Source organism: Oncorhynchus kisutch, linkage group LG6 (assembly GCF_002021735.2).
Source record: "Oncorhynchus kisutch isolate 150728-3 linkage group LG6, Okis_V2, whole genome shotgun sequence".
In the NCBI taxonomy this organism is placed as follows: domain Eukaryota; kingdom Metazoa; phylum Chordata; class Actinopteri; order Salmoniformes; family Salmonidae; genus Oncorhynchus; species Oncorhynchus kisutch.
Genome location: NC_034179.2, coordinates 31,418,239 through 31,430,660, shown reverse-complemented (window position 1 = coordinate 31,430,660; position 12,422 = coordinate 31,418,239). Strand labels below are relative to the sequence as shown.

The window sequence follows — 12,422 nt, the reverse complement described above, 5'->3', positions numbered from 1 at the left end:
AGTTAAGAACAAATTCTTATTTTCAATGACGGCCTAGGAACAGTGGGTTAACTGCCTGTTCAGGAGCAGAACGACAGATTTGTACCTTGTCAGCTCGGGGATTTGAACTTGCAACCTTCCGGTTACTAGTCCAACGCTCTAACCACTAGGCTACCCTGCCACCTATTAAGGTACAGTGCCTTCGGAAAGTATTCAGACCCCTTTACTTTTTCCACATTTTGTTACATTACAGCCTTTTTCTAAAATGTATTAAATAATTTTTTTCCCTCATCAATCTACACACAATACCCCATAATGACAAAAAAAATGTAAATATCACATTTACATACTGTAAGTATTCAGACCCTTTACTCAGTACTTTGTTGAAGCACCTTTGGCAGCGAATACAGCCTCGAGTCTTCTTGAGTATGACGCTACAAGCTTGTCACACATGTACTTGGGGAGTTTCTCCCATTCTTCTCTGTAGATACTCTTCAAGCTCTGTCAGGTTGGAAGGGAAGCGTAGTTGCAAAGGTATTTTCAGGTCTCTCCAGACATGTTCGATCGGGTTCAAGTCCGGGCTCTGGCAGGGCACTCAAGGACATTCAGAGATTTGTCCTGAAGCCACTCATGCGTTGTCTTGGCTGTGTACTTAGGGTTGTGAACTTTCGCACCAGGCTGAGGTCCAGAGCGCTCTGGAGCAGGTTTTCTGATCTCATCAAGGATCTCTCTCTGTACTTTGATCTGTTCATCTTTCCCTCGATCCGGACTAGTCTCCCAGTGCCTGCCGCTAAAAAATATCCCTACAGCATGATGCTGCCACCACCATGCTTCACTGTAGGAATGGTGCCAGGTTTCATCCAGAAGTGACACTTGGCATTCAGGTCAAATAGTCTTGGTTTCATCAGACCAGAGAATCTTGTTTCTCGTGGTCGGAGACCTTAAGGTGCCCCATGCACAGTATCATCAGCTTACAGCGAGTGTATCAATGAAATTCAGATAATGAGTGGAATATATTTGCATATATAACCAAAGTATTTCAGCAGTGAATTGTACACTGCACTCCAAATGGTAGCACACAAGAGTGAAGTACACTGGCTGATGGAGAATGATGTTCAATATTTACAACCACATCCATATATGATTTGGTTTTACCTTCTAACATAAATTGATGTCAAATTGATACATTTATGAGGTACAAATAATATATAAATGTACTCAGTCAATCAAACATGTGCTTCGAGTTTTGAAACATGAGCCATTTTGATGATCTGTTTAGATTTCTGTGCTTAGAGTTGTGAAAATGTACCACATACTTGGGGAAATTGCACCAAAGTGATTGGAGAAAAGAAACTGCACTATCCTGATGAGACCTGACTCATAAAGTTTCCTTAAGAAGGAAGCAATATTATAGCCTGGTGTAGTCAACATAAAGCCGTATCCATTAGGCATGTTAAATCAGAGACCTGTATTTCTCTGCATGGCTGTGATAAACACGAGAAGGCCTCCATGCGAAATGAACAGCTTTAATCACTCCCAAACGAGACCTGTCTAACTAGGGCAAGATGAAGCCAGGGATAAATTATATGCTGAGCTGGGTTCTAATGCTCGTTCAGTGAAATAGAGTTTGATGTTTATTCACTATTCTCATGAACAGGGAAATGTTTGGGTAATCCCAATTGCGACATCAACTATGGATTTTGTCCCCATCCTATCATATTCAGTAGATTTGTTTCAATTGTGAGTATATGCGATAGCGCAATGTAGTGTGTCAAATGTGTATACAGTGCCTTGCGAAAGTATTCGCCCCCCTTGAACTTTGCGACCTTTTGCCACATTTCAGGCTTCAAACATAAAGATATAAAACTGTATTTTTTTGTGAAGAATCAACAACAAGTGGGACACAATCATGAAGTGGAACGACATTTATTGGATATTTCAAACTTTTTTTAACAAATCAAAAACTGAAAAATTGGGCGTGCAAAATTATTCAGCCCCTTTACTTTCAGTGCAGCAAACTCTCTCCAGAAGTTCAGTGAGGATCTCTGAATGATCCAACGTTGACCTAAATGACTAATGATGATAAATACAATCCACCTGTGTGTAATCAAGTCTCCATATAAATGCACCTGCACTGTGATAGTCTCAGAGGTCCGTTAAAAGCGCAGAGAGCATCATGAAGAACAAGGAACACACCAGGCAGGTCCAAGATACTGTTGTGAAGAAGTTTAAAGCCGGATTTGGATACAAAAAGATTTCCCAAGCTTTAAACATCCCAAGGAGCACTGTGCAATTGATAATATTGCAATGGATGGAGTATCAGACCACTGCAAATCTACCAAGACCCGGCCGTCCCTCTAAACTTTCAGCTCATACAAGGAGAAGACTGATCAGAGATGCAGCCAAGAGGCCCATGATCACTCTGGATGAACTGCAGAGATCTACAGCTGAGGTGGGAGACTCTGTCCATAGGACAACAATCAGTCGTATATTGCACAAATCTGGCCTTTATGGAAGAGTGGCAAGAAGAAAGCCATTTCTTAAAGATATCCATAAAAAGTGTTGTTTAAAGTTTGCCACAAGCCACCTGGGAGACACACCAAACATGTGGAAGAAGGTGCTCTGGTCAGATGAAACCAAAATTGAACTTTTTGGCAACAATGCAAAACGTTATGTTTGGCGTAAAAGCAACACAGCTCATCACCCTGAACACACCATCCCCACTGTCAAACATGGTGGTGGCAGCATCATGGTTTGAGCCTGCTTTTCTTCAGCAGGGACAGGGAAGATGGTTAAAATTGATGGGAAGATGGATGGAGCCAAATACAGGACCATTCTGGAAGAAAACCTGATGGAGTCTGCAAAAGACCTGAGACTGGGACGGAGATTTGTCTTCCAACAAGACAATGATCCAAAACATAAAGCAAAATCTACAATGGAATGGTTCAAAAATAAACATATCCAGGTGTTAGAATGGCCAAGTCAAAGTCCAGACCTGAATCCAATCGAGAATCTGTGGAAAGAACTGAAAACTGCTGTTCACAAATGCTCTCCATCCAACCTCACTGAGCTCGAGCTGTTTTGCAAGGAGGAATGGGAAAAAATGTCAGTCTCTCGATGTACAAAACTGATAGAGACATACCCCAAGCGACTTACAGCTGTAATCGCAGCAAAAGGTGGCGCTACAAAGTATTAACTTAAGGGGGCTGAATAATTTTGCACGCCCAATTCTTCAGTTTTTGTTTTGTTAAAAAAGTTTGAAATATCCAATAAATGTCGTTCCACTTCATGATTGTGTCCCACTTGTTGATTCTTCACAAAAAAATACAGTTTTATATCTTTATGTTTGAAGCCTGAAATGTGGCAAAAGGTCGCAAAGTTCAAGGGGGCAGAATACTTTCGCAAGGCACTGTATGTGTGCATAAAATATGGAGGTCTGCTCACCTGTTGCATAGAGTAAAAGCAACGTGAAGAAAACACTGGCCATGTTGCCCAGGTAACAGTCATGCTAATATTCCCTGCCTGTAATATAAAAACAAAAAAGACAATGGCATGGAAACAACACAGCGGGCAGCAAAATAGTGTACACATTCAAACAGACCTGAGCTCTGAACGCTACATTTTTCTCCAAGGAATGTTGTTCGAGGAACTCCCCTGTTCACAAAACCACATACATTCTCTGATTGATCGCTGATCAAAGACTCACTACAGCCCAACCACAGAAACATTATATCTTAATAACTTATCTTCTCGAACAAACATTAATCAAACAAAATATATTATTGAAACAAAATATATTTCAATAATTGCGGTCTCATAGATCCGTCCATTCAGAGTACCGACAGAATCATACTTCCTCCCTAAGTCTTTCCCTCAACAACAACAAACAAGATCATTCTGAAATTGCATTTTTCTTTAGGAAATATTCCTACTGAGATCCAATGTACATCGACATACATCATTCTAATAACTTACTTGTTGAAGACTCTTAGAGCGATGACTAAAATGGATCCAAGGTTAATTTCCTGTTGAATCAGACCTAGTAAATAGAGGGACTCCACCTTCAGGTGAAACCAAATGTAGCTTCACTCCCCCATATACATCTACCTCTACAGAGAGCAAGGTCCACCCATGTAACAGTTCCCTTATCAGTCACACTTGCATGAGTGAGTGCTTAAGCATTTGTTTGAGTGTGTGTCACAGTTTCACCTTCTTGCATAGTGATTATTGGCATAGTTAAGCTTGCTGGTAGAGCAGAAGGTTACCAGAGAGTCAACTGAGGTAGGTTGTCTACCCAACAGATTACCTTAGGGGGCTTTGATCCCTACATGACACATCTGGGATGTCGTCTGGGGTGAATAATACCACAGAGCGGTGGTGTTGTGACACAAACACACAACAGCCTTTAAGCAGAGGTTTTTCAAAATGGGGCCACATACTTCTAACCCAGATACAGTGCCTTTGGAAAGTATTCAGACCCCTTGACTTTTTCCACATTTAGTTACCTTACATCCTTATTCTAAAATGGATTAAATAAATAAAAATCCTCAGCAATCTACACAAAATACCGCATAATGACAAAGCAAAAAAAAGGTTGTTAGCTATTTCTGCAAAACACATTTAAAACAAAAATTGAGCTCAGGTATATCCTGTTTCCATTGATCATCCTTGAGATTTTTCTACAACTTGATTGGAGTCCACCTGTGGTAAATACAATTGATTGGACATGAGTTGGAAAGGCACATGCCTGTCTATATAAGGTCCCACAGTTGACAGTGTATGTCAGAGCAAAAACCAAGCCATGAGGTCGGAGGAATTCTCTGTAGAGCTCCGAGACAGGATTGTGTCAAGGCACAGATCTGAGGAAGGGTACCAAAACATTTCTGCAGCATTGAAGGTGCCCAAGAACACAGTGGTCTCCATCATTCTTAAATGGAAGAAGTTTTGAACCACCAAGACTCTTCCTAGACCTGGCCGCCTGGCCAAATTGAGCAATCGTGGGAGTAGGGCCTTGGTCAGGGAGGTGACCAAGAAGCCGATGGTCACACTGAGAGAGCTCTAGGGAACCTTCGAGAAGGACAACCATCTCTGCAGAACTCAAACAATCAGGCCCTTATGGTAGAGTTGCCAGACGGAAGCCACTCTTCAGTAAAAGGCACATGACAGCCTGCTTGGTGTTTGTCAAAAGGCACCTAAAGTCTCCCAGACCATGAGGAACAAGATTCTCTGGTCTGATGAAACCAAGATTGAACTGAATGCCAAGCGTCACATCTGGAGGAAACCTGGCACCATCCCTACGGTGAAGCATGGTGGTGGCAGCATCATACTGTGGGGATGTTTTTTCAGTGACAGGGACTGGGAAACTACTGAACAATGGTTAGAATACAAAAACAACATATCTGATAATTACATATTATACAACGGGTGGTTCTAATCCTGAATGCTGATTGGTTAAAACTGCATTCCAGCCGGTGTCTATTCCTCAAGTTACGACTGGCTAAATCTATGACCTTAAAATGTCTATTTACTCTGTTCCACCTGACTGCGCAATCCACTGTCTCATCAGCCCAGCCAGGCAATGTATAAACTTGATCTCCACTATAAAAAACATCTGGACATTATCTCACATTTCTTTTAGATTAACATTTTGTTTTCAACTGTGGAGATTTGGATATACCATGCTGTCTGTCTCTCTGACATTTGCAACATTGTTTACATTTTCAAATTCGATCACCAGCTGTCCCATAGTAATGAACATGTCGGGAGTCGGAACGAGACACAGTCAGGCAGAGTTTCTCAGCCAGTGAAATCATGAATCAGCAGGCATAATTTTTATGGATATAAACAAAGAAATGTAAACTGAAAAGGTCGAACAAATTTGCAGTCTTTCCAACTTCAGTTTGAAGTGATTGTGTTAGCTGTGTTGTTGACTAGATCTTCTGAACAACCGTGTCCTGACGAGAGAGCACATTTTCTATGCCAGGAGAAATTGCGCCTCATTAGCTCATTGTTATGGATGTATCCAAATAAATGTCACTAGAAAACAGCTTAAACAAATGCAAATGCAGCTACTGTTATTATTCTTCTGCACTGTTTTACTGTGACTGTAAGTTAGCCGTAGTTGGCTAGCTAGCAAGCAAGGGATAAGAACGTTGCCAGCCAGTATGGCAATGGAACGTTTCAAACGAATGACTGGGTCATCTCCATAGACACAGAACAAGAAGACTGAACGACTGGGTCGCGCCTGTGGCAACCGACCCGATAGAACGAATGACCAGCCGGCTTGGGTAGCAATCATTGTGGAAGGTTGAAATAGTATGAATAAAGTCATTTTTTAAAATAAAAAAATGAAAATATGTCAGTCATTATTTGAATATGTTGGTAACCCATTGTGTAAAAGTGATAATGCCCTCGAAGCCGGTGTTTGGAGAAGATATTGACACAGTTTGCAACACTTAACAACACTTTTCGGGCATTATCACTTAACCATATGTGGTCAAGTATTTTGGCACAGACAAACAATAATATCAGCAAATACAGTAGAACCAATCAATTATATATTTAATCTACAGCAAACAACATGTATTGTAAAACAACAAGTGAAAAGGCCACGTAGGTCAATATCACACTGGACAGGTGGTTCCGCAGTGCAGGTGTCATCATCACCAGAGTCCAACTGAAGAGTTCACACTCTTACTAGGGTGGCATGTGGTGCACTGACGCACATTTGATGAGTGTGATGGGTGGGATCTGGTCATGTTCAAAGACAAGGTCAAGTGGAGACTGTTTTATGGCTCAGGAGCTGTGTCCATTACTATGGGGTCATTACACAGCAAAGTAGCACACTATTTATTCATTGATAAATTACCCAATGATATCTGTCCATGTCCTGGCTGTTACAAATGGAAAGGTTCACACACATAGATAATTCGTTTTTTTAATCCCTAATTGCTGTTCACAATTATAATATGTCTGGGGAAGCTAACCATATCCTAATAATTATGATAGATCACACAGTATTTCCATCTAAATGAAAGGAAACACCAATGTTGAAGAGTCAAGTTTCAGTCAGAAATCTCTGAGATTCATTTCTCTCCCTCTACCACTAGAATGATCTGTAATATGCTAAATTGGAAAACACTATTTGCTCCTTTTGCTCACGTCTCTCTATTTTTTTTAGGAGTATCCTTATGTATTTTTGGTAATAAATGTGTTTATGTAGTATCATAATTTAATTATGAAAAGAGACAGAATAGCTTCTCCATTTAAAATGATAGCAAATAAATGGACAACATATCCTTGCCTTTTTGTACAATGGAGTATAGAGACCATATCTGAACATACTAGGGCGACATCTGGTGGATCCTACCTCCCCTGTGGGTAGGAGAAACAAGAACCCCATCTGTCTGTCATTGTTCATCTGTAGCTCCAAGCTTTGGCAGGAAAGTGTACTACAACAGAGTTTACATATAGAAACATAGCTCCCATCCAAATGGGACAAAATTATAGATTCTCTGCAGATGTAGAATACTTCAATTTCATAAATTGAGTATTAATAACCACATGATGGTGCTAAAACTAGTCACATATTTTTGTCTAGTCACATATTTTAGCTGAGCTTGCAGCATGTAATACAACATAAATGTGATTAATCTGTTTAAAATTAGATCATTGTTCCACATAAAGCTTAGTTTCTTTGGTAATGAAATACCCATACATTGTTATCAAGTATATGTTTTTGCTGAATAGGCCTCTACAGCATATTGAAACTGACAGTACATCGCACTATGATGATGTCAATGGCCCAGTACCATTAACATAAATAAAACAGGAATTGCATGAAGGTGGCAGCCAAAATGGAGTCCAGACAGGCTTTTATATCTGTGACGTAAAGGACAGGGTGACATATAGAGACCTTGGAATGTGTCCAGACACAGCTGATATTGTATAGGGAGAAAGGAAAGCAGACAAGCATGAAAACAGAAAATAGGTAGTGGCGTGAGGGAGGCGCGGTAGGTCATGCCCTGGAAGTCTGCTGAATCTGGCTGTATGTTGGTTCTGAGGGATCATTACAGCCTTCTTCTCAATTAAAGGTCCTCCTGCTCCGATGTTATCTAGATCATAAGTTGTAACCCTTCAACATTTATCCATTGTCTCCGATGGCTTGACTTCTCCTTAAATATCTTCCTACCATTCTGCTTCTGGCCTCTTTTGCAAGTTTGTTGTTTCACCGATAACAAGCTGGGTTGTGACTAGGAGTTATTTTTTGTAGCAGGTCAGGATAGCCTTTTAGGTAACCCTAACATTTTCCTTACCTATAGGCGGTGGCCTATAGAAGCCTTTTGTCCCATACTAATTGTCTTGTAGTGTATCTACTAAAAATGTACACTTTAAACTCCAGACAAAGGCTAGAGCAAGTTTGCAAAATATTTCATTTGAATGAAATGGCTCATTTGTGGCAAAAAAGATCAGCCAGATACAAAACAGCTGATAAACATTACAGTATACTGTATGCCTAGGTTAATACCTAGGTGTCTGGTTAGACTGTAAACTCTCCTTCCAGACTCACATCAAGCATCTCCAATCAAAAATACATCTAGAATCGACTTCCTATTTCGCAACAAAGCCTCCTTCACTCATGCTACCAAACATATCCTCATAAAACGGACTATGTTACAGATCCTTGACTTCGGTGATGTAATTTACAAAATAGCCTCCAACACTCTACTCAGCAAATTGGATTTAATCTATCCCAGTGCCATCCGTTTTGTCACCAAAGCCCCATATACCACCCACCACTGCAACCTGTATGCTCTTGTTGGCTGGCCCTCGCTTCATATTCGTCGCCAAACCCACTGGTTCCAGGTCATCTATAAGTCTTTGCTAGGTAAAGCCCCGCCTTATCTCAGCTCACTGGTCACCATAGCAGCACCAACCCGTAGCACACGCTCCAGCAGGTATATTTCACTGGTCATCCCCAAAGCCAACTCCTACTTTGGCCGCCTTTCCTTCCAGTTCTCTGCTGCCAAATACTGGAAGGAATTGTAAAAATCACTAAAGCTGGAGTCATATCTCCCTCACTAACTTTAAGCATCAGCTGTCAGAGCATCTTAAATCAAATCAAATCCAATTTATTTATATAGCCCTTCGTACATCAGCTGATATCTCAAAGTGCTGTACAGAAACCCAGCCTAAAACCCCAAACAGCAAGCAATGCAGGTGTAGAAGCATGGTGGCTAGGAAAAACTCCCTAGAAAGGCCAAAACCTAGGAAGAAACCTAGAGAGGAACCAGGCTATGAGGGGTGGCCAGTCCTCTTCTGGCTGTGCCGGGTGGAGATTATAACAGAACATGGCCAAGATGTTCAAATGTTCATAAATGACAAGCATGGTCAAATAATAATAATCACAGGCAGAACAGTTGAAACTGGAGCAGCAGCACGGCCAGGTGGACAGGGGACAGCAAGGAGTCATCATGTCAGGTAGTCCTGAGGCATGGTCCTAGGGCTCAGGTCCTCCGAGAGAGAGAAAGAAAGAGAGAATTAGAGAGAGCATACTTAAATTGAACCATAGCATCACCCCCCTGTAGCACGCGCTCCAGCAGGTATATCTCTCTGGTCACCCCCAAAACCAATTCTTTCTTTGGCCGCCTCTCCTTCCAGTTCTCTGCTGCCAACGACTGGAACGAACTACAAAAATCTCTCAAACTGGAAACACTTATCTCCCTCACCAACTGTCAGAGCAGCTCACAGATTACTGCACCTGTACATAGCCCACCTATAATTTAGCCCAAACAACTACCTCTTTCCCTACTGTATTTATTTTATTTATTTATTTTGCTCCTTTGCACCCCATTATTTGTATTTCTACTTTGCACATTTTTCCACTGCAAATCTACCATTCCAGTGTTTTACTTGCTATAATGTATTTACTTTGCCACAATGGCCTTTTTTTGCCTTTACCTCCCTTATCTCACCTCATTTGCTCACATCGTATATAGACTTGTTTATACTGTATTATTGACTGTATGTTTGTTTTACTCCATGTGTAACTCTGTGTCGTTGTATGTGTCAAACTGCTTTGCTTTATCTTGGCCAGGTCGCAATTGTAAATGAGAACTTGTTCTCAACTTTCCTACCTGGTTAAATAAAGGTGAAATAAATAAAATAAAAAATAGAATTCACACAGGACACCGGATAGGACAGGAGAAGTACTCCAGATATACCAAACTGACCCTAGCCCCCCGACACATAAACTACTGCAGCATAAATACTGGAGGCTGAGACAGGAGGGGTCAGGAGACACTGTGGCCCCATCCAATGACACCCCCGGACAGGGCCAAACAGGAAGGATATAACCCCACCCGCTTTGCCAAAGAACAGCCCCCACACCACTAGAGGGATATCTTCAACCACCAACTTACCATCCTGAGACAAGGCCGAGAATAGCCCACAAAGATCTCTGCCACGGCACAACCCAAGCTTACCGATCATTGCACCTGTACACAGCCCATCTGTAAAAAGCCCACCCAACTCCCTAATCCCCAGACTGTTATTTATTTTGTTTGCTCCTTTGCACCCCAGTATCTCTACTTGCATATTCATCTTCTGCACATCTATCACTTCAGTGTTAGTGCTAAATTGTAATTTGGCCTATTTATTGCCTTACCTCCCTAATCTTACTACATTTGCATACACTGTATATAATTTATTTTTATTGTGTTACTGACTGCACGTTTGTTTACTCCATGTGTAACTCTGTGTTGTTTGTGTCGCACTGCTTTGCTTTATCTTGGCCAGGTCGCAGTTGTAGATGAGTACTTGTTCTCAACTGGCCAACCTGGTTAAATAAAGGTGAAATAAAGAAGAAAAAATATGAAATATTGCCCTAGTTGTGTCTGTTCTTTTGGCATCTCTCCCCATTTAATAGAATTTATTACCTTCTTGTTCGTCTCGGTCACCACTACATTGATCCACAGAGTACAAAACACACACATTCCTAACACTCAAACACACATAATGCTTTAAATGGCAAAACCACCACTTTTGAACCTCATTTTCATTATCTCCAGCACAATACCAGTGTCTCCATATGTTAAAACGGCACATTTGGTAGCCCTTTGCCAGTCATCCCGTTTACGGGTTGAAAATGGCAGATTTTGTCATTGATATGTGCCTAAATTGGAATGCAGTGGCTGTACAGTAACATGCTAGACAGTAGGTCCTACATGATGTCAGAGCTCAGGTTCTCCGCTTCACAGCGATGTATGAGTTTTGACTGACAGCCAATATAAACTTGAGCACCGCACGCAACAAAAAGATGCCCTCATCCCTCTCGCTAATTGGGATACTTTTGCACATTTGTTGTTGGCTGATTGAGGGAAATGAGTTCTGAAAGATGAGACATTGAGGATTGTAATATCAAATAAACAAAAACAAGTGTGCTTGCTTCAGTTCCTTAATGGCAAAGCTAGGAGAGCTCAAAACAGCACCTTATAGTTGAAGGCTCTTTCCTTGAGTCATAAAAGCACATTGAAATTATTTTGGAACTGCGCACAGTTTGGAGGTGTGTGGCCACTTGGAGACACCAGTTAGACCTCTCCCTCAAACCCTTGTAATTTCAATGAATATTCTGATCATATTACTGAATGTATCCAGAGTATTTTCAGATTTCATTATTGACAAATACTGTGAAAGGTACAGTAAAATGTAAAATGCACATAAAATCAACAGTAATGTTTGGATTCAGTCTTGTGTCAGGTGAACTGTTATGCCTTTGGTCTGATCATTTTCACATAATCTCCAAAGCCTACCCACTGGGACGGCAGGTAGCCTAGTGGTTAGACCAGTGGGCCAGAAACCGAAAGGTTGTTGGATTAAATCCCTGAGCTGACCAGGTAAATAAATCTGTCGTTCTGCCCCTGAGCAAGGCAGTTAGCCCACTGTTCCCCAGGCACAGAAGACGTGGATGTCAATTGATTCAGGAGGGGTCTTGTTAAATGCGGAAGACACATTTCAGTTGTACAACTGACTAGGTATCCCCCAATCAGACTTTATGGTAGAGTGGCCAGACGGAAGCCACTCTTCAGTAAAAAGGCACATAACAAGCCCGCCTAAAGTTTGCCAAAAGGCACCCAAAGGACTCTCAGACCATGAGAAACAATATTCTCTGGTCTGATGAAATTAAGATTGAACTTTTTGACCTGAATGTCAAGCGGCACGTCTGAAGGAAAACTGGCACCATCCCTATGGTGGTGCCAGCATCATGCTGTGGGGATTTGTTTCAGCGGCAGGGACTGGGAGACTAGTCAGGATCGAGGGAAAGATGAACGGAGCAAAGTACAGAGAGATCCTTGATTTTTTTTTTTACATATCCAGAGCGCTCAGAAACTGACTGGGGCGAAGGTTCACCTTCCAACAGGACCACGACCATTAGCATACAGCCA

The 12,422-nt window shown here is 41.4% G+C and overlaps 1 protein-coding gene across 4 annotated transcripts in view; it reads right to left on the bottom strand.

Moving 5' to 3' along the window:
* Nucleotides 1-4,062, bottom strand: part of igsf5a (immunoglobulin superfamily, member 5a) — a 30,395-nt gene extending 26,333 nt beyond the window's left edge. For all 4 annotated transcript variants that reach the window (XM_031826609.1, XM_031826610.1, XM_031826611.1 and 1 more), the window contains exons 1-2: nt 3,955-4,062; nt 3,424-3,501 (exon numbers count right to left, since the gene is read on the bottom strand). In XM_031826609.1, coding sequence (XP_031682469.1) covers nt 3,424-3,466 — 43 coding nt within the window. In that variant the 5' untranslated portion in view covers nt 3,467-3,501; nt 3,955-4,062. The remainder of the gene's footprint in view (nt 1-3,423; nt 3,502-3,954) is intronic.
* Nucleotides 4,063-12,422: the final 8,360 nt, after the last annotated feature.